Source organism: Callithrix jacchus, chromosome 19 (genome assembly GCF_049354715.1).
Source record: "Callithrix jacchus isolate 240 chromosome 19, calJac240_pri, whole genome shotgun sequence".
Classification (NCBI taxonomy): domain Eukaryota; kingdom Metazoa; phylum Chordata; class Mammalia; order Primates; family Cebidae; genus Callithrix; species Callithrix jacchus.
The window spans coordinates 47,691,998-47,711,997 of record NC_133520.1 but is presented as its reverse complement, the minus strand read 5'-3'; the positions used below and the strand labels follow the sequence as shown (position 1 = coordinate 47,711,997).

Genomic DNA, 20,000 nt, shown 5'->3' with positions numbered 1-20,000 from the left:
CAAGTTATCAGTACACTTGATGAGATTAAAGTCACGAGGATACCCTTAGACCATATGGCATTAACATATATTTACATTATGTAATGCCTTGGAACTTAGTACTTTCTCCTGAATAACTTACATAATGTATTCATGAAATATTAAATAAATACAAATTCTCATCAATCAGCAGGTGACAAGACCCGTAATGAAATTTTAAGTGATTTATATAAAGTCATAGAGTTGTGTTTCCAGAATTACATACATATTTAAGATGATTAAAGGTTAATTAAATGGCTGAGAGGACCATTTCTGCCAGCGTTCCTCTACCATCAGTTTTTAATTCTTCCTAGTGTTAATACATCTATCTAGATTTGCTTGAATAAATGGTAGATACAGTAAATGAAGCTTATTTAAATCCGATTATATTATATTCCCGTATATTTATAAGTGTATCCGATCGTGGTGAATGATGGCATTTCTAAATGAGATTCACTTTTCTAAGCATCCATTTATGCCTTGGGTGTTTACGGGGTGTCCTGTCCTAGGGGCAGGCTTATCCTCAGCAGGTCCGGAGGATGACTGCTATCACTCGGCTCAAGTATCTCATGCTCTAAGAGAGGAAACAGACACTTTAACAGATAAATATGGGATGACACAGAGGTGTTAGGATATAAAAGGAGCTGAAGAAGGTATGGAAGTGGCTGGGCACGGTGGCTTTATGGCTGTAATCCCAGCACTTTGGGAGACCAAGGTGGGCAAATCACCTGAGGTCAGGAGTTTGAGACCAGCCTGGGCAACATGGTAAAACCAGTCTCTACTAAAAATAAAAAAAAAATAGCCGGGTGTGGTGGCATGCACCTGTAGTCCCAGTTGCTAGGGAGGCTGAGGCAGGAGAATTGCTTGAAGCTGGGAGGTGGAGGTTGCAGTAAGCCAAGATTGTGCCATTGCACTCCAGTCTGGGGAACAAGAGCAAGACTCCATCTCAAATAAAAAAAATAATAAAGAGGCCAGGTGAGGTGGCTCACACCTGTAATCCCAGCACTTTGGGAGGCTGAGGCGGGTGGATCACGAGGTCAAGAGATCGAGACCATCCTGGTCAACATGGTGAAACCCCGTCTCTATTACAAATACAAAAAACTAGCTGGGCACGGTGGCGCATGCCTGTAATCCCAGCTACTCAGGAGGCTGAGGCAGGAGAATTGCCTGAACCCAGGAGGTGGAGTTTGCGGTGAGCCGAGATGGTGCCATTGCACTCCAGCCTGGGTAACAAGAGCGAAACTCCGTCTCAAAAAATAATAATAACAATGAGAGAGAAGGTATGAAGAACCTAAACATAATGTAGATGTGAAGTAGGTAATCCCTGTATGAATCTACAGTAGGCATTATCTAGAAAAAGGTGGGAGGATCAGATTTCATCAAACTGTTAAAAATATGGCAAGATTGGTTTATCATGAGAGGAGGGTTTTTGAGTAAAAAGAAATTGTCAATTGTCAAAAAGCAGTCAGAGATATCCGTGTGTCAAATTTATGCCTTCAATACCCCTCTGATAATGTTAGCATAGGCACAGAGAAGTTTATGAAGAATATTTTAACTTGCAGAAGTCAGTGTTAAAACAGTAGGTGGACAGGACACATTTGTTGATTTAATTTATCTCAAGTCTCATGTATATTTCCTGTTGTTATCAGAGTTGGTTATCTCCTTTGAATTTCCTAATAAGCAAATTCTACCCACATGAACACATCAGCACATCAAGACATTCAGGCAGAGTTAACAAAGTACATCTTGGTATTCATCTTTAGGTCACATATCTTACAGATAACTACCTAATTATAATTGATTTAGAGGAAAGCACACTATTTCAGGTATTTCCTGAAATACTTGAAATATAATAAAACCCCTGGGCAATAAAAACCCCTGCCACAAATGAAAAGCTTCGTGGTGGCAGGACTCCTCTCTGTTGTGTTGCAACTGTATCTTAAATGCCTTAGGAACTTCATACATGTTTGTTGAGTGTCGCTCATGCTGATCATAATGCTGTATTCCTGTGAAAAGCTGTAATTTACAGACTGGGATCTCAACATGGAAATTTGAATTGAAATATATTGGGTCTCATGGAAAACTATTGCCCTTGATTGCTTTTACTGCAACGTTAAGGCGTAACAATAGTTTATTTCACTTGACACAAGCATCAAGAAGAAAACTGAAGTGGATAATTGTCAAAACGTGTTTATTGATCCTAGCCAGGGAAGAGCAGCACAGAAATAAGTCCTTTTCCATTAAACAAGTTGCTTTCTTAGAATTTCTAAACCACTGTAGCCCAGACATTTTAAATGTTTACTTTAGACATTATTACAATCGCTTTGTGACTCTTTACTGCAAAGGATAATAAATGTAGTTTTACTTTTTTTAGCTAACATAACGTTTTTATTTCTTTCAGAAGTCTAAGCGTGTGGGCCGGAAGCATTACTGTCTGGGAAGTACAGTGCTCAGTGGCCTAGAGATTACTAATGAATTTAGATTTATATGTTGGGATTTCTTTTCTTTCTAATACAATTAATCTCTTTCTTCTCTTGGAGTTCAAACACTATTAGTTAAATAAATAACTTGCTTGCATCATTTATTGCAACTTTTGAATTTATATTTGTTCCTATCTAACAAAATATTTACATATTTAAACATTTTTACAAAATTTACTCACTCCTAATACTGTGTTCACAAAGCCTTGTCTTCTCTTTATCTTGTTATGTTAAAGAATAGTAGAATTTTCATTAACTGTCTCCATTTGTGTGTATTGCTTTAGCTCTTATAGCAAAATTAGTTACAATTGATACACAAATAAGAATGAGGTAATATTTTATGTAGGCAGAAAATATGTAATTAGAATCCTAAAGAACCAAATAAAATTTCAAGAAGGAGATAAAATGATTTTATATGGAATGATTTTCTCTTTCTTTGATTTTAGAGATTACATAGCTTTAAAGTACATAGTATTGGGAAAATGTGATATTCTTACTAAGGGAATGACATAGCATTTGCAATTGTCTAAAATTTATCTTTGGGTAAGTTTTAGGATATGGTCTTCTCCATGATAATCTTAAGGTACTTTTGGAGTTGAAATTCCAAATAGAGTTTACTTAAGAGGTGCAGCTGCTTAATACTATATTTTTGAAGGTAGGTTGGGGTATAAATATTTATTTGTGTTATTCTACCTCAGGTGGAACATCCTCAGAGATCTAAAAAGGCCGTATGGCATAAGCTACTCTCTAAGCAGAGGAAAAGGGCTGTGGTCGCCTGCTTCCGGATGGCCCCTTTATATAATCTGCCAAGGTCAGAATTCTTTTATTTTTTTATAACAGATGAGAGTCATTTTTTTTCCTAATAAGTGACAGGTGTTTAGAATCTACCTTAACAGGAGTACAATAGTCCAAGAGAAGGGTGGAAAAGATTTACTGATTCTTCTTTATAAAACTTGACTAATTTTGTTGGGTATTCTCAGAGAACTGTGGTCTGTCGTGTAATTATTAAGTGACTCTTACTGAGGAATATCTACTCACATATGTGAGGCAAGAGAGAGCCATTAGGAATGTATTCTTTGGTCTGGATTTTGGTCGGGCCATGATTTGAATCATTTTTTGGCATCAGACTTACCTTGATTTGAATTCCGGCCTCCCACCTTTTCTGCCCTATGACATTGGTGATGTTATTTACAGGTCTTCATTACAGTTTTCTCATCTGTATCATAGTGGGACCAGCCTCATAGAGTTGTTCAGATTATTTAATGGGTTGATGTATACAGAGTGCTTAGAAGTGAGCTAATAAGTTTATGTCATAACAAATGTTAGTTATTATTATTATTTTTGTAATTATTAGCATTTGGAGAAAAGAACTGACCTATGGGAAGAATGTAAAAAGATTTGACAGGCTCGTCAACCTTCTCTTAGATGTAGAGCAGACGTACTTGTTACTAGAGAAGTGGCCTGGTACATTCAAGTCTGGCTTGGTGGTCCAGGATACCACTTCAGCCACCTTGTAGTTCTGTTGAGAAACTACACTCTTTCCCACTCTGAACTGTACACAAATCGCATCATGTCTGTGTCTCATAAACAGGTCTCAGCTCACCCACATCTCTTTTCTGGAACCTCTGACCAAGCCATGCTCTTCTGTTCCTTGCAAATCATACCACTTTCCTGCAGTATTGAGGCTATTTGTCTCTTTGATCCAGACTTTGAGATCCTGTACTAGTTTTGTTCAGTTTTCTTTCTTCAGCACCTAAAACAGTGACTTATACATTGACATTCAGTAAGAAAGAGTTTGAGTGAATGTATAAGGCAGGGAAAAAACTGAAACAGAATCAAAACACACAGACGAAACCTCATACTTTTGCCTTTTGCTAAGACAGTTGTATTTCTTGCTGTCATGTCACACTCACTGGGTCTAAAATACATTAGTCTCCTCCTCAAATGTGCGACTACTTCTCGATTCTCTGACTCAATTATGCTGTCACCTTTTGGTCATATAGAATATCAACCTTAAGATCTAGGAGCAACAATAGAATTTGACCCAGCAATCCCATTACTGGATATATACTCAAAGGAATATAAATCATTCCACTATAAAGACACATGCACATGTATGTTTACTGCAGCACTATTTACAATAGCAAAAACTGGAACCAACTCAAATGCCCATCAACGATAGACTGGATAAAGAAAATGTGGCACATAAACACCATGGAATGTTATGCAGCCATAAAAAAGAATGAGTTCATGTCCTTTGCAGGGACATGGATAAAGCTGGAAGCCATCATTCTCAGCAAAATAACACAGGAACAGAAAACCAAATACCGCATGTTTTTACTATAAGTGGGAGTTGAACAGTGAGAACACGTGGACGCAGGGAGGGAAACATCACACATCAGGGCCTGTCAGGGAGTGGGGAGCAAGGGAAGGGAGAGCATTAGGACAGATACCTAATACATGCAGGGCTTAAAACCTAGATGATGGGTTGATAGGTGCAGCAAACCACCATGGCACATATATACCTATGTAACAAACCTGCACGTTCTGCACATGTATCTCAGAACTTTAAGTAAAAAAAGAAAAAAGAATATTAGCCTTGAATTCACATTCTCATTTCTTTTTGGTTACTCCTGTACTGTTGTCACGAGACTTCATCAGTTTCCCTTTGAATCACTTCACATTCCCACCCTTTCCTTCATCGCCACCTCCTCAAGTCACTTGTTCTTGCCTCATATCAAGTTGATGGCTGTGGTTTCGGAGTTAAGTTTCTATGATGTCATAAAGTTCTTCCATTCTTTCCAAAATATCATTTTCAAAATGGTAGGCTTTATTTCAATGGGTCTTCAACCTGGTGCTTTTAAGAAATACACTTCAACTCATTTAAAAAGTATCCAGGCCTCCACTTTTTTATTATTATGCTTTAAGTTTGGGGGTACATGTACAGATGGTGCAGGTTTGTTACATAGGTATACATGTGCTGTGGTGTGGTTTGCTGCATCCTGTCATCTACATTAGGTATTTCTCCTAATGTTGTCCCTACCCAATGTCCCTTACCCCCCAGGCCCCAGTGTGTGATATTCTCCTCCCTGTGTCCATGTGTTCTCATTGTTCAACACCCACTCATGAGTGAGAACATGTGGTGTTTGGTTTTCTGTTCTTGTGTCAGTTTGCTGAGAATGATGGTTTCCAGTTTCATCCATGTCCCTGCAAAGGACGTGAACTCATCCTTTTTTATGGCTGCATAGTATTCTGTGGTATAGATGTGCCACATTTTCTTTATCCAATCTATCATTAATGGGCATTTGGGTTGGTTCCAAGTCTTTGCTATTGTAAACAGTCCTGCACTGAACATATGTGTGCATGTGTCTTTATAATAGAATGATTATAATCCTTTGGGTATATACCCAGTAATGGCATTGCTGGGTCAAATGGTATTTCTAATTCTAGATCCTTGAGGAATCACCACACTGTCTTCCACAATGGTTGAATTAATTTACACTCCCACCGACAGTGTAAAAGAGTTTCTGTTTCTCCACATCCTCTCTAGCATCTGCTGTCTCCTGATTTTTTAATGATCACCATTCTAACTGGTGTGAGGTGGTATCTTAATATGGTTTTGATTTGCATTTCTCTAATGCCAGTGATGATGAGCTTTTTCTCATGTTTGTTGGTAGCATAAATGTCTTTTTTTTTTTAAAGTATTTGTTCATATTATTTGCCTACTTTTTGATGGGGTTGTTTGTTTTTTTCTTTGTAAAATTGTTTAAGTTCTCCATAGATTCTGAATATTAGCCCTTTGTCAGATGGGTAGGTTACAAAATTTTTTTCCCATTTTGTTGGTTGCCAGTTCACTCTATTGATAGTTTCTTTTGCTGTGCAGAAGCTCTTAAGTTTAATTAGATCCCATTTGTCTGTTTTGGCTTTTGTTGCCATCATTTTGGTGTTTTAGGTCATGAAGTCCTTGCCCATGCCTATGTCCTGAATGGCATTGCTTAGCTTTTCTTCTAGAGTTTTTATGGTGTTAGGCCTCATGTTTAAATCTTTAATCCATCTAGAGTTAATTTTTGTATAAGGTGTAAGGAAGGCATCCAGTTTCAGCTTTCTGCATATGGCTAGCTAGTTTTCCCAACACCATTTATTAAATAGGGAATCCTTTCCCCATTGCTTGTTTTTCTCAGGTTTGTCAAAGATCAGTTGGTTGTACATGTGTGGCATTCTTTCTGAGGTGTCTATTCTATTCCATTAGTCTATATCTCTGGTTTGGTACCAGTACCATGCTGTTTTGATTACAGTAGCCTTGTAATATAGTTTGAAGTCAGGTAGTATGATGCCTCCAGGTTTTTTTGGGGTTTTTTTTTTGCTTAGGATGGTCTTGGCTATGCAGGCTCTTTTTTTGGTTCTGTATAAAGTTTAAGGTGGTTTTTTTACAATTCTATGAAGAAAGTCATTGGTAGCTTGATGGGGATAGCATCAAACCTATAAATTACTTTGGGCAGTATGGCCATTTTCATGATATTGATTCTACCTAACCATGAGCATGGAATGTTTTTACATTTGTTCGTGTCCTCTCTTATTTCCTTGACCTCTTTGAAGAGGTCCTTCACATCCCTTGTTAGTTGTATTATTAGGTATTTTATTCTCTTTGTAGTAAACATGAATGGGAGTTCACTCATGATTTGGCTCTCTGTTTGTCTGTTACTGGTGATAGGAATGCTTGTGATTTTTGCACATTGATTTTGTATCCTGAGAATTTGCTGAAGTTGCTTATCAGCTTAAGGAGATTTTGGGCTGACAGTGGGGTTTTCTAAATATACAATCATGTCATCTGCAAACAGGGACACTTTGACATCCTCTCTTCCTATTTGAATACCCTTTATTTGTTTCTCTTGCCTGATGGCCCTAGCCAGAACTTCCAATACTATGTTGAATAGGAGTGGTGAGACAGGGCACCCATGTCTTGTGCTAGTTTTCAAAGGGAATGCTTCCAGTTTTTGCCCATTCAGTATGATATTGGCTGTGGGTTTGTCATAAATGGCTCTTATTATATTGAGATACAATCCATCAATACCCAGTTTATTGAGAATTTTTAGCATAAAGGACTCTTGAATTTTGTTGAAGGTCTTCTCTTCGTCTATTGAGATAATCATGTGGTTTTTGTCTTTGGTTCTGTTTATGTGATGGATTATGTTTATAGACTTGCAGATGTTGAACTACCCTTGCATCCATGGGATGAAGCTGACTTGATCGTAATGGATAAGCTTTTTGATGTGCTGTTGGATTTGGTTTGCCAGTATTTTATTGAAGATTTTGTATCAGTGTTCATTATGAATATTAGCCCAAAATTTTCTTTTTCAGTTGTCTCTCTGCCAGGTTTTGGTATTAGGATGATGTTGGTCTCATGAGTTAGCGAGGATTCCCTCTTTTTGGATTGTTTGGAATAGTTTCAGAGGGAATGGTACCAACTCTTCTTTGTACCTCTGGTAGAATTTGGCTGTGAACCCATCTAATACTGAACTTTTTTTGGTTGGTAGGCTATTAATTTCTGCCTCAACTTCAGACCTTGTTATTTCTATTTAGGAATTCAACTTCTTCCCAGTTTAGTCTTGGGAGGGTGTAAGTGTCCAGGAATTTATCCATTTCTTCCGTATTTACTGGTTTATTTGCATTGAGGTGTTTGTAGTAATCTCTGATGGTAGTTTGTATTTTGGTGGGATCGATAGTGATATCCCCTTTATCATTTTTTATTGCATCCATTTGAGTCTTCTCTCTTTTTTTGTTAGTCTGGTCTATTTTGCTGATCTTTTCAAAAAACCAGCTCCTGGATTTATTGATTTTTGAAGGGTTTTTGTGTCTTTATCTCCTTCGGTTCTGCTTTGATCTTAGTTATTTCTTGCCTTCTGCTAGCTTTTGAATTTGTTTGATCTTGTTTTTAATTGTGACATTAGGGTGTCGATTTTATATCTTTCTCTGGTGGGCATTTAGTGCTATAAATTTCCCTCTAGAGACTGCTTTAAATGTGTCCCAGAGATGCTGGTACACTGTGTCTTCATTCTCATTGGTTTCAAAGAACATCTTTAGTTTGTCTTCATTTCACTATTTATCCAGTAGTCATTCAGGAACAGATGGTTTAATTTCCATGTAGTTTTGCGATTTTGAGTGTGTCTCTTAATCCTGAGTCCTAATTTGATTGCACTGAGATCTGAGAGACTGTTTGTTATGATTTCCATTCTATTGCGATTTCTGAGGAGTGTTTTGCTTCCAATTATGTGGTCAATATTAGAATAAGTGCAATGTGGTGCTGAGAAGAATGTGTATTCTGGGGTGGAAAGTTCTGCAGATGTCTATTAGGTCTACTTGGTCCAAATCTGAGTTCAAGACCTGGATATCCTTGTTGATTTTCTGTCTCATTGATCTGTCTAGTTAAATTAGAATTTCAATGAGAGCCCAGCATGTATGCCATTTAAAAGCTCCACAGGTGACTCCAATGAACCAAGAAGGCTGAGTCCCTGCCTTGGCATGCCTCTCTCATGTACAAGAATGTGTGATGATTTCTAGCACTTCTGGCTGAGTCCCTGCCTTGGCATGCCTCTCTCATGTACAGGAATGTGTGATGATTTCTAGCACTTCTGGCTGAGTCCCTGCCTTGGCATGCCTCTCTCATGTACAAGAATGTGTGATGATTTCTAGCACTTCTGGCTGAGTCCCTGCCTTGGCATGCCTCTCTCATGTACAAGAATGTGTGATGATTTCTAGCACTTCTGGCTGCATTGACAGTTGCCCTCTCTGATTTTCAAAGCCCTTTATAAACCTATCTAACTGTTACCTCTCATGAGTCCCTAACCTAATTTGTTATCATAAAGCTCAGCTTGCCATCCTGCAATGGCTCTGTCTCTCATTCTGTCACATCTTTTGTTGTTTTACGATGTTCCCTTCATGACATTCTTTTGTTCTTTCTTACGTTGAAATCTTATCCACATCTGTTACTGACTTCATCATGAACTTCGCTGATTCTTCTCATCTTCACTGGTCTTTTTTCATAGGCAGCCATTTGTTATCAGTATTCCTGGTTTAATCTTTGAATATGTACTCCCATAAAGTTCACATAATACCTTTTATTTTGGATCCTCAGGGCCCGTTTTTTATGTTTGCTTGAACAGAGGCTAAGTCCTCTATTGATACTGATTACGTTGCTTATTAAGGGACACATAGTATAATAGACATCATTTAATCAACATCTAACCAATGTGATTTATGTCTTTTACCTCATTTTAAAGCTTAGAAAACTGAAATGTAGATGGAGTTATCCTAGTTTTATAAAGGAATAAACTGAAATCTGGGAAAGTGGAATCACTTGACCATGTTACAAAGATTGGAAATGACTGAGCCAGAATTTAAATGCAAGTCTCGTGTGCTCTGAGAAACCTTACTCTCTTTGCTTTAAGAAGCATCGTCTTGCAGGAGGAGAATAAAGAATAGGGACTTTATTTTTATTTCATACTTTAAGTGTACAGGTAATCTAGTAATAAAGCACTACTCAATACATTTCGATTTATTTTTTAAAACCCCTTTTTCTGAAATTTTGCTTACCTTTTAGGCATCGGGCTGTCAATCTCTTTCTTCAGGGATATGAAAAGTCTTGGATTGAAACAGAAGAACATTACTTTGAAGATAAACTGATAGAAGATTTAGCAGTATGTTTTTGATGGGGTTCTAAGATGAAGGAGGGTCTGGGCTTGGTGCAGCCATGTTGGTGTGAGCAGCCATCATATAACATTGAGGGAAAAATCATTAGAGTATATGGGTAGTAGGAAACATTTAAATCTAATTGTTACTGCATTCAGCACTTATGGAAAAAATGTGCTCTTGTCGTTTCTAAGAGATCTAATCAACATCAAGAGAGTGAGAATTTAAAATGAGTAATACAAATGTATTATTAATTAAACATGATTCAGTTATTCTTTTAAATTCCTTCTCAAAGTACATAGAAATACCTGAATACCAGGATAAACTATAAAAGCCTGAACTGTGAAGAACTTATCCACCAAAATCAAGTAGACGGTGAACAAAAGTTGTTTGTTTTTAAAAATCAACAGGGCAGAGAATGATAGACCGAACACAGGAGAGGATGAGGCATGGTAAATGCGGAGCGTGAGAAGTAAGATTTGTATGCGACAGTGCTACTAGGGAGCTTGTGGTACTGGGAGTTCAGTACCCGGAACAGCAGTCAGTATCATCTTTTCCAAGTCATGGACCCATTTAAACATCTGACAAAAGCCATCTTCTCAAGAAAATGTACAAGCCATCTCCAAACTTGGCACACTACTCAGAGAATTCATGATTCTCAAGATAAAGACCTCCTGTCTGAAAGTTATTTTTTAACTTACTAAGTATTAGGGAATATGATGTATAAACTAATTCTTAAAAGCCTAATCTTGAATGCCCCCGTATTTTAAAGTGAATTTTATCTGTCTTTAGAATAAAAAATATGTAGACTATTAGGATATCTTGTGGAAAGCTGCCCAGTATCCACATTAACGATTAATTATGGGAAAGAACACCATTCGTGTAGAAAGACAGTTCGTTTGTCAGGGTAAGTCAGTGGAGACATAAAACCCAACAAAACGTTGGATGTAATGGAATTCTACTGCCAATAAAAATGCTAAATAATCTTCCTCACTGTTAAAGTTCTGCCCAACAGTAAAAAAAAATTTCAAGTTTTAAAAGTAACTGAAAATGAGAAAAAAGTGTATAAGTGGTTCAGGCATTAACTCGTTTCGTATTATTCGCCTATCATGCTGTGTAAGCAAAGAAAATGTTTCAGGTTATAAGCAATTTGCATTGCTCTGGGAACTAAACTTTCACACTTGTGGTGACTACTTAGGACTGTGTTGGAAATATTTGTAAACTGAGCTCTCCCTAAAGCTAAACGTCTATGTAGCAAATACACTTTGAGTTATGAATATGCTTATAAGAATGGCATTTAGTATTTTCAAATGATATAAATTGTCCTTGCTTGTATTATTTTTTGGTGAAATTATTAAATATCTCTGTTTTAGCTGCATAATTTCACATTGGTAATGTAACAGATACGTAGTGTATTATGTTACATTTATACATACATTATAGTACTTATATTACATATACGTACAACACATACACATGCAGGCATTTATATACACCTATGCACATATGTACATATATAGCATGTATAATTCATGTAAAATACACATGTGCTCACACATAGACACACACACACACACACACACACACACACACACACACCCCCCACAACAGGGAAACAGGAGCATTCCTTTTATTCTTCATTCCTGCCCTTCACATTGCTTTTGGATTTGAGTGAACATTGTTTTTCATGTGACATTTTATAAATTTGACTTTTTTTTTTTTTTTTGCAGAAACCTGGGGCTGACCCTCCAGAAGAAGATGAATGCACTAAGAGAGTTGATCCTCTACATCAGCTGATCCTTCTGTTTAGTCGGACAGCTTTAACAGAGAAATGGTATGGTTGGGAGGGTGCCTGTGAGACAAGGGAGGAGCAAATACTCATGGCTGAGTATTCTGTGCCGTGTGTTCACGTGTGAAGTTCATCTTGATGTTGTTAGGAGAGAGAATTGTTCAAAGATACAGCCGGCCTGGCATGTACCTGTGGTACATTCAGTTTGAGGCTTTAACAACTACCTATTAGTTCTAGTTCTTCTTAACAACTTTGTAATTGATGATGTAGTTGATTCTGATTCTTCTTATGAACTGGTTTTTCTCTTTATCACAAACAGCCTTTATAAATAAAACAAAAGAAACAAAGCAAATTCCAGTGCCACAATTGTATGGAGATCAATGGACACCCCAAATTTTCTGGATAGTTAGTGTTTCCATTTTGCCGTGGATCTTAGGAAACCCCCAGAGGCTAAGTGAGCCATCATCTCAACTTGTGGGTATCTCTGAGATCTGTTTCAAGGACATTGCCCGTTTCTCTTGTCTTCTGCAGCCTTAGTCAGAGGCATTCACCAAAGCCACAAAGTGCAAACCTCTACGAAGTTAAATAAGAAATGCAGTGGTAGGCCCGATCATCAAAATGTGCTCAGCATCTGTTATTGCAGAGGGCAATGCATAGATTGGCTGTGCAGATGGGACCTTGCAGAGGCTAGAAAACTTTTATCTGCTTCCCTGAAATGGGGAAAAAAGCCTGTTTTGCCCCAGGCCTTTCCCATTCTCTGCAGAACTTGGGAGTAATTTAATTATAAACTCATGTCCACATGAATCTCCTCAGAAGCCTGAAGAGTTCATTTGACCTCTTTGCATGCCATAATAAGGTACATTTCTCCCTCTTAGCTAATGTGATCCATCCTTTCTCTCACTATTTTTCTCTCTCTCTTATTATTTCCTAACTAACAAAATCATCTCATTCCTAAGCCTAGAGCAACTCTCTGTCTGGCATTGTCAGGTAATGAGGTATTTCTCATAAGTGAATTTTTCTCGTGGGCTGAAGTTTAAAATTGCTGAATTAACTTTGCGAAGTTTAGGTGTATTTCTGGTGGAAACTTTTCTTTATGTATTTATGGTTTCCATGCTTCTTAAAAAGAAGATAATAAATATATTTTAACCTTTCTTAATTTTTAGGAATCATTATTATGGCCGTCTTGTTTTTTAATTGTAACACCATAATTTGGGGGGAGTCTTTCCGTCAGTGTCAAATTTCACTTCTGTCAAAACCCCTACCTCATTTAAGTTTGCTTGTTTCAAGTTTTATAGTCTGAAGAAAATTAAAGTTATTACATATTTATGTAAATCAAAGGACATACATTTTGTGAAAATTGAAGGCCCTTCTGGAGGTAAGATGGGACAGCTATTTAGGAGCTCCGAGATCTTTGTTTTCTGATTTCAGGCTAGTTCTGAATATCCTAATATTGTCTACGTTTTGTGTTCATTTAATTTTAAAAGTATACTTGTTAGAAAAACAGAGGTCATTTTATACAGTGAAGATATGTTTGCATGTGCCTAGCCTTCTGCCTAACACTGATGTTTTCTTCTTCTTTTCCCCAGCAAACTGGAGGAAGATTTTTTATATATGGCTTATGCAGATATTATGGCAAAGGTAAATAAGTGCGTTCTTGATTTTCATGTTTAATTTTAATAAAGGGAAGTCACTTTCATCTGAAGAGGATAAGAATTCATGTGTTTCATTAATTTCAACCTTTTGTTTGTTGCATGGCTCTTCGACTTCCTTGGCAGGTAATCATTGTTTCCTACTTCAACATTTTATCTATGAGGAGCCATAAATTTTTCTGAACATTCATTCATTCAACAAATATTTGCTGGGCATCAATATATTGGAGATAACGTGAAGAAGAAAGAAGCGCACACACCACACCTTCTTGGAGTTTTTTGTCTTATGGGGAAAGTAACATTTAAGCAAATGGTCGTATAACACCCCTGATGAATTTAATGGTAGAGAAATGTATTAGTCTGCTTTACACTGCTGTAAAGAATTACCTGAGATTTGGTCATCTATAAAGGAAGGAGGTTTAATTAACTCACAGTTCCACATGGCTGGGGAGAGCTCAGGAACTTAACAATCATGGTGGAAGGCAAAGGGGAAGCAAGGTACATCTTACATGGCGGGGAGAGAGAGAGAGAAGGGTGAGGGGGGCGTCAGACACTTTTAAACCATCAGATCTTGTGAGAACTCATTCACTATCGTGAGAACAGCATGAAGGAAACCATCCCCATGATCCAGTCACCTCCCATCGTGTCCTTTCCTTGACACATGGGGGTTTCAATTCGAGATGAGATTTGGATGGGGATACAGAGCCAAACCATATCAAGAAACTCTTAGAAGTATTGGGAGCATGTCTCATGGCATAGTAGTGAGTGAGGTCTGCTTAAGGAAGTCTTTGGCTGTTGAATCATGAGTTGGCCATACAAAAGTAGTACAGCTAATATTTACTGAATGTTTGTATCATTTACTCTTCTTGACAAGTGGATAAATTGGGGATAAAAGTGGACTCGAGGTTTTGCTGAGGTTTCTTGCTTGGGTATCATGTACTGAGATGGCAGCACCAAAATAATTACAGACCTGGAGCGAAGAGAGAAGAAGGAAAGATAGATTGTGGACATGGTAAAGATGCCTGTGAGACATCTAAACGGAGATGTCAAACATGCAATTAGATATTCGTGTCTGACATTCATTCTCTCCGGTAAGGCTTATACATACAGACTTGGGATTTATCAGCGTTAGATGGTATTTGAAGCTGTAGGAGTAGATGATCTTACCCAGGAAGAGATGACAGCATGAGGAACAGAGGAGGCCTTGAACCCAGCCTGTAAGGACACAGAACGTTAAGAGTTGGCCAGAAGAAAAGGAGCCCATAAAAAAATTGGAGAGAACCTTAAGTGTGAGCTAGCATGGGAACTAGGAGCTATGGGAGTGAGTGTGTGGTCAACAAAATCATATTCTGCTGTGAGGTTGAGCAAGATAAGGGTTGAAAATCTACAGATTTATTTCATGTAGATCACATGAGCAGAGTAAGAACAGCTTCTGAGGATTGTGGAGAGGGGCCATGGGTGGGGGACGTGCTGTAATGTGGGAAAGTAAGTAGTGGTTCAGATGTGAACAGAAGTAGTATAGATATTTCTTCACCGCAAAGATTAAGAGGGATCAGAAATCTATAAGGTGATAGATATCTAGATGGAATTGTGAAGTTGAAGGGGAATATTTTCGTTTGTTTGCCATTCGTTTGCTTGTTTTTAAAGAGAGACAGATCTAAGCAGACATATCTTGTGGTGAGAAGGAACCAACAGAATGGGCAAGGGAATCATCTGTGAAGTGAGGCCTGGAGTCCATGAGGCCTGCTGGAGAAGACAGGTTACATAACATAAGGGAAAAGCCATGGCTTTCTAATTTATTTTAAACTCTAACCTACAGCAAGAAATACACATACCCAGTACAGTCATCTCTCAGGATTCATGGGGGATTGGTCCCAGGACCCCCAGTTGGATATCAAAGTCCAAGGATGCTCGAGTCCCTGACTAATGGCATCGTATTTGCATGTAACCTACACACATCCTCCTGTATACTTTGATCATCTCTAGATTACTTATAAGACCTGTTTATATGTAAATGACTTGTAAATAGTTGTTCAACTCTTTTGTTTATGGAATAATGACAAGAAAAATGTCTGTACACATTCAGTACAGACACAATTACCCATTTTATTTTCTCCAAATATTTTCTATCCACAGTTGGTTGTGTCCATGGATTCAGAACCCATGGAGGGCCAACTGTGTGTTTATAGAAACATAAAACTGTATGCTTAAAGTAAATATAAAAATATATACTATGAAAGAATAGTTTCACGAAATTTTACTCTTCTATGAGCAATGTAGTCTGAAATTTTCCATTCTATTTAAACAAAGAGTGTTTTTGTTTATTTTATCATGAATCACTAAATTGCTTTTCTGTCAGACTCATGGGCTGAAACACATAGTTTAATAAACACTGGGTTAAAAGATAAAAGGATAGGGCTGAGCACAGTGGCTCATGCCTGTAATCTCAGCCCTGTGGGAGGCCGAGGTATGTGGATCATTTGAGGTCAGGAGTTCGAGAGTAGCCTGGTCAACATGGTGAAACCTCATCTCTACAAAAAATAGAAAAATTAGCTGGGTGTGGTGGTAGATGCCTGTAATCCCAGATGGGAGGCTGAGGCAGGAGAATGGTTTGAACCCGGGAGGTGGAAGCTGCAGTGAGCTGAGATCACACCACTGCATTCCAGCCTGGGCAATGGAGTGAGACTCCTCTCAGAAAACAGACAAACCAACCAACCAACAAAAAGATAAAAGGATAAAAGATGCAAAGGAAAGAAGGGAAGGCTGCCAGGATAACGGCAAGTTGGAAATATTTCCTTTTCAGGTCATTTGCTCTTTCTCCAAAGACCAAAGGATAGCCATCTGCTGAGACTGCAGTGTTTGGTGCAGTCTATAGAAGAAGGCTGGAGGAGATAGAGGAGTGCTGAGAGAGACATTGTGGCAACTGACTGGCATGGCGCATGGGCGAGAAATTAAAATAGGATTCACGGGCTATGTAGGAAGCCTGGTTTAGGCTGCTGTCTATGAATTGGTAGCAGTAATGCTCCCCCTGGCTATGTGAGGGTAACTAGCGATTCACAGAACCAACTGCAAATTCTGAGAAGGCAGGAAGTTAGATTCATTAAGGGTAAGGATTTCTACCAGACTGCTGTTGAGAACAGTAGATGAAAGCAGGTTTGTATGTTGCTAGGAGGTGGCTTGTAGGGAAATGAAGAAAGAGGGCGGTGAGGAAGAGATCGTGAAGCAGCCCCAAGACTGGTGCTCTCTGCGGTTGAAGAATCAAAGTGGGCTGACCAGGTAGAAGCTCCTGGTTTGGGACTAGGTTGTTTCTGATTGGTTTTTTTTTGTTTTTTTTTGTTTTTTTTTTTTGAGACGGAGTTTCGCTCTTGTTACCCAGGCTGGAGTGCAATGGCACGATCTCAGCTCGCCGCAGCCTCCTCCTCCTGGGTTCAGGCAATTCTCCTGGGTTCAGGCAATTCTCCTGCCTCAGCCTCCTGAGTAGCTGGGATTACAGACACGCACCACCATGCCCAGCTAATTTTTTGTATTTTTAGTAGAGACGGGGTTTCACCATGTTGACCAGGATAGTCTCGATCTCTTGACCTCGTGATCCACCCGCCTCGGCCTCCCAAAGTGCTGGGATTACAGGCGTGAGCCACCGCACCCGGCCCTGTTTCTGATTGTTGAAGTTCTTCCTTGTGTCTGAAACAGAATCTGCCTCCGCGTTTGATTTTGTTGAATCCTAAAGATAAATCTAGTTTCTTTTGATAGATGATTAAATACTTGAGGATGGGTTCCTTGCTCACTCTTTCTCTCAAGATTTTCTCCTTCATAATGAAATAATCTTATTCCTTTACTATTTAATGTAACTCAGGGATGTCCAGCTTGCACCACCCCCTTTGCTATACTCTGCACATTCTCCAGGATATTAATATGTGCCACCCAGAAGTTAATCGAACACAGTATTCCAGTCATGACCTCACCTGGGTAGTGTGTATGGGGACTGTAGCCTCACTTACTGTGCCTTAGGATGTTACACTTCTGCCATCAATGGCAGGAATGCATTAATTTTTTAGCAGCCAGATCACATCACCTACCCTGTATTTAGACTGCTGATTTTTAATTTTTTAATTAAGTATATATCGTCATTTCTCTAAATCAAGCCAGACCATTGCCCTAGGCTGAAATCTTTTTAACATTTGGTTCTGTCATTCACTGTTATCTCTTTCCATTTATGTTAACCACAAACTTAATAAGTGTGATCGTTTTTTTGTTTGTTTGTTTGTTTTTTCTCTTTTTGAGAGAGTTTTGCTCTTGTTACCCAGGCTGGAGTGCAATGGCGCAGTCTCGGCTCACCGCAACCTCCGCCTCCTGGGTTCAGGCAATTCTCCTGCCTCAGCCTCCTGAGTAGCTGGGATTACAGACACACGCCACCATGCCCAGCTAATTTTTTGTATTTTTAGTAGAGATGGGGTTTCACCATGTTGACCAGGATGGTCCCGATCGTGATCCACCTGCCTTGGCCTCCCAAGTGATCATTGTATCTGTTTATGTAAGTTGTTGGTAAGGAGCTGATATTTTTATACCCTTTCCCAGACTGGTTAAACTACCTTATTTTCAATCCATCTATCCATACTTTTATAAAACTCTTTTTTCTCATCTCCTTTCATGAGATACTTAAAGAAATCAAGATGTTACTGTGATGGCTTAAAATTGAATTCTAACTTGATTAAAACTGGCCAAGTGGATGAGTATTCCTCTGTTATTCGCTTGATAACCCATTTTAGACTGTTGTTAATGATTAATATCAAACTTCCTAGCAGGTAGTTTTTGAAAGCTGTCTCTCCCCGTTTTAAAAATCAGCATCCCAGTCGTCTGAAACTTCCTCTTGGCCTTCATGGTTACCAGCAGTCATTCTGCATCCGTATGTGCTACTTTTGCTTTGAGTCTTGAAACTTGAGACTTGAACTCATTTTAACAGACTCACGTCTGTGTCTTCCTCCACTGTTGCAGGTCCCTTGGAAGGCATCATTTATATCTTACTTAGCTTTTCGTTTTTCAGTTTTGCTTTTTAAGCTTAGGAACACAGAGTTGGGTCAATCATAACTCTGGATGCATGATGCATACTCAATATTAGTCCACTAGTGTGTACTTTTAAAAGTTACTTAGCTATTTCTAGCAATGTGGTAAGTACCCAAAAACACAACCCTCAAGAAACAACCGGGAGAACTTACAAGTTACCCCATGGGCTACTTCTCATTAACCCAGGCCCTGTCTCCCCACACAAAGGAGCCATTACCCTAAACCTTGTGTTCAAGATGCCCTTGTTGTTCTTTTCAAGATAAATCGTTTTGATTTATCTGTTTATGTATATATAGAGATTTTCTTTTATCTATCTTTCTATATATGTATAAGTTGTTACGGACTTTTAAAAGGACAGTATGCTGCGTGTAATCTTTTGCGCTCTACTTACTGGGTTACTACCGTTTTCTAAGATTCCTCCATCTGTTTGTGTGCTGTTGGAGTTCATTTGTTTTGATTGTTGTGATACATCCCTTTGGGCAGATATACCAGTAGCTTATTCATTTACTTTTTCTTTGTTGATAGACTTCGTATTACCTCTGTGTTTTGCTAATGCAAACAGGGATTGAATGCCCATTCTTATTCATTTCACCTATTTTACAAGAGCTACAGAGTGTACAAAGTTTAAAGAGACACGTCATACTGTTTTCCAAAGTTATTGCATCAAACATTGTTAACAACAATGGTTAAGAGAGATTCTGGTGATCCACATCCCCTCCAGTGTTTGATGTATGACTCATTGGCTTTCCTCAGCCAAATGGGTATGAAATGGTATTTTGCTGGAGTCTTGATTTTCATTTCTCTTGGCTAGGTACTTTTCTATATTAAAAAAAATCACTTCTCATTGGTGCTGAAGTCTGAAACAAAAGAGCTGACGAGTAGTTCTGCACATCCACTCTGTGATTATAAATGCAGCATCTGCCCTCAATCATATACTTACTGCTCCTTGTTGACCATACTTCGGCAATAATTTGAAAAACCATTTTACATCTTTGTATTTTTCAAGCCAGACTTTATTCTAAACTTAATTCCTCTACTTCCATCATATATACTTCCTCTTTTTAAAATCCTGTAGAGGGTGGGGCCTGGTGGCTCACGCCTGTAATCCCAGAACTTTGGGAGGCTGAGGCAGGCAGATCACCTGAGGTCGGGAGTTCGAAACTAGCCTGAAGAACACGGACAGAGTAACCCCGTCTCTACTAAAAATACAAAATTAGCCAGGTGCGATGGTGCATGCCTATAATTCCAGCTCTTTGGGAGGCTGAGGCAGGAGAATCGCTTCAACCAGGGAGGTGGAGGTTGCAGTGAGCTGAGATT

At 38.6% G+C, this 20,000-nt stretch overlaps 1 protein-coding gene across 23 annotated transcripts in view; it reads left to right on the top strand.

Annotated features, from left to right (window-relative positions):
* Positions 1–20,000, top strand: part of RYR2 (ryanodine receptor 2) — a 781,807-nt gene that overhangs the window by 662,959 nt on the left and 98,848 nt on the right. For 14 of the 23 annotated variants that reach the window (XM_054248004.2, XM_078357270.1, XM_054248003.2 and 11 more), the window contains 5 exons: positions 2,420–2,456; positions 3,198–3,309; positions 10,096–10,192; positions 11,915–12,018; positions 13,560–13,611. In XM_054248004.2, coding sequence (XP_054103979.1) covers positions 2,420–2,456; positions 3,198–3,309; positions 10,096–10,192; positions 11,915–12,018; positions 13,560–13,611 — 402 coding nt within the window. Of the gene's footprint in view, positions 1–2,419; positions 2,457–3,196; positions 3,310–10,095; positions 10,193–11,914; positions 12,019–13,559; positions 13,612–20,000 lie in introns of all 23 variants that reach the window. The other 9 variants (XM_035280524.3, XM_035280523.3, XM_078357274.1 and 6 more) reach the window with 1 other exon arrangement.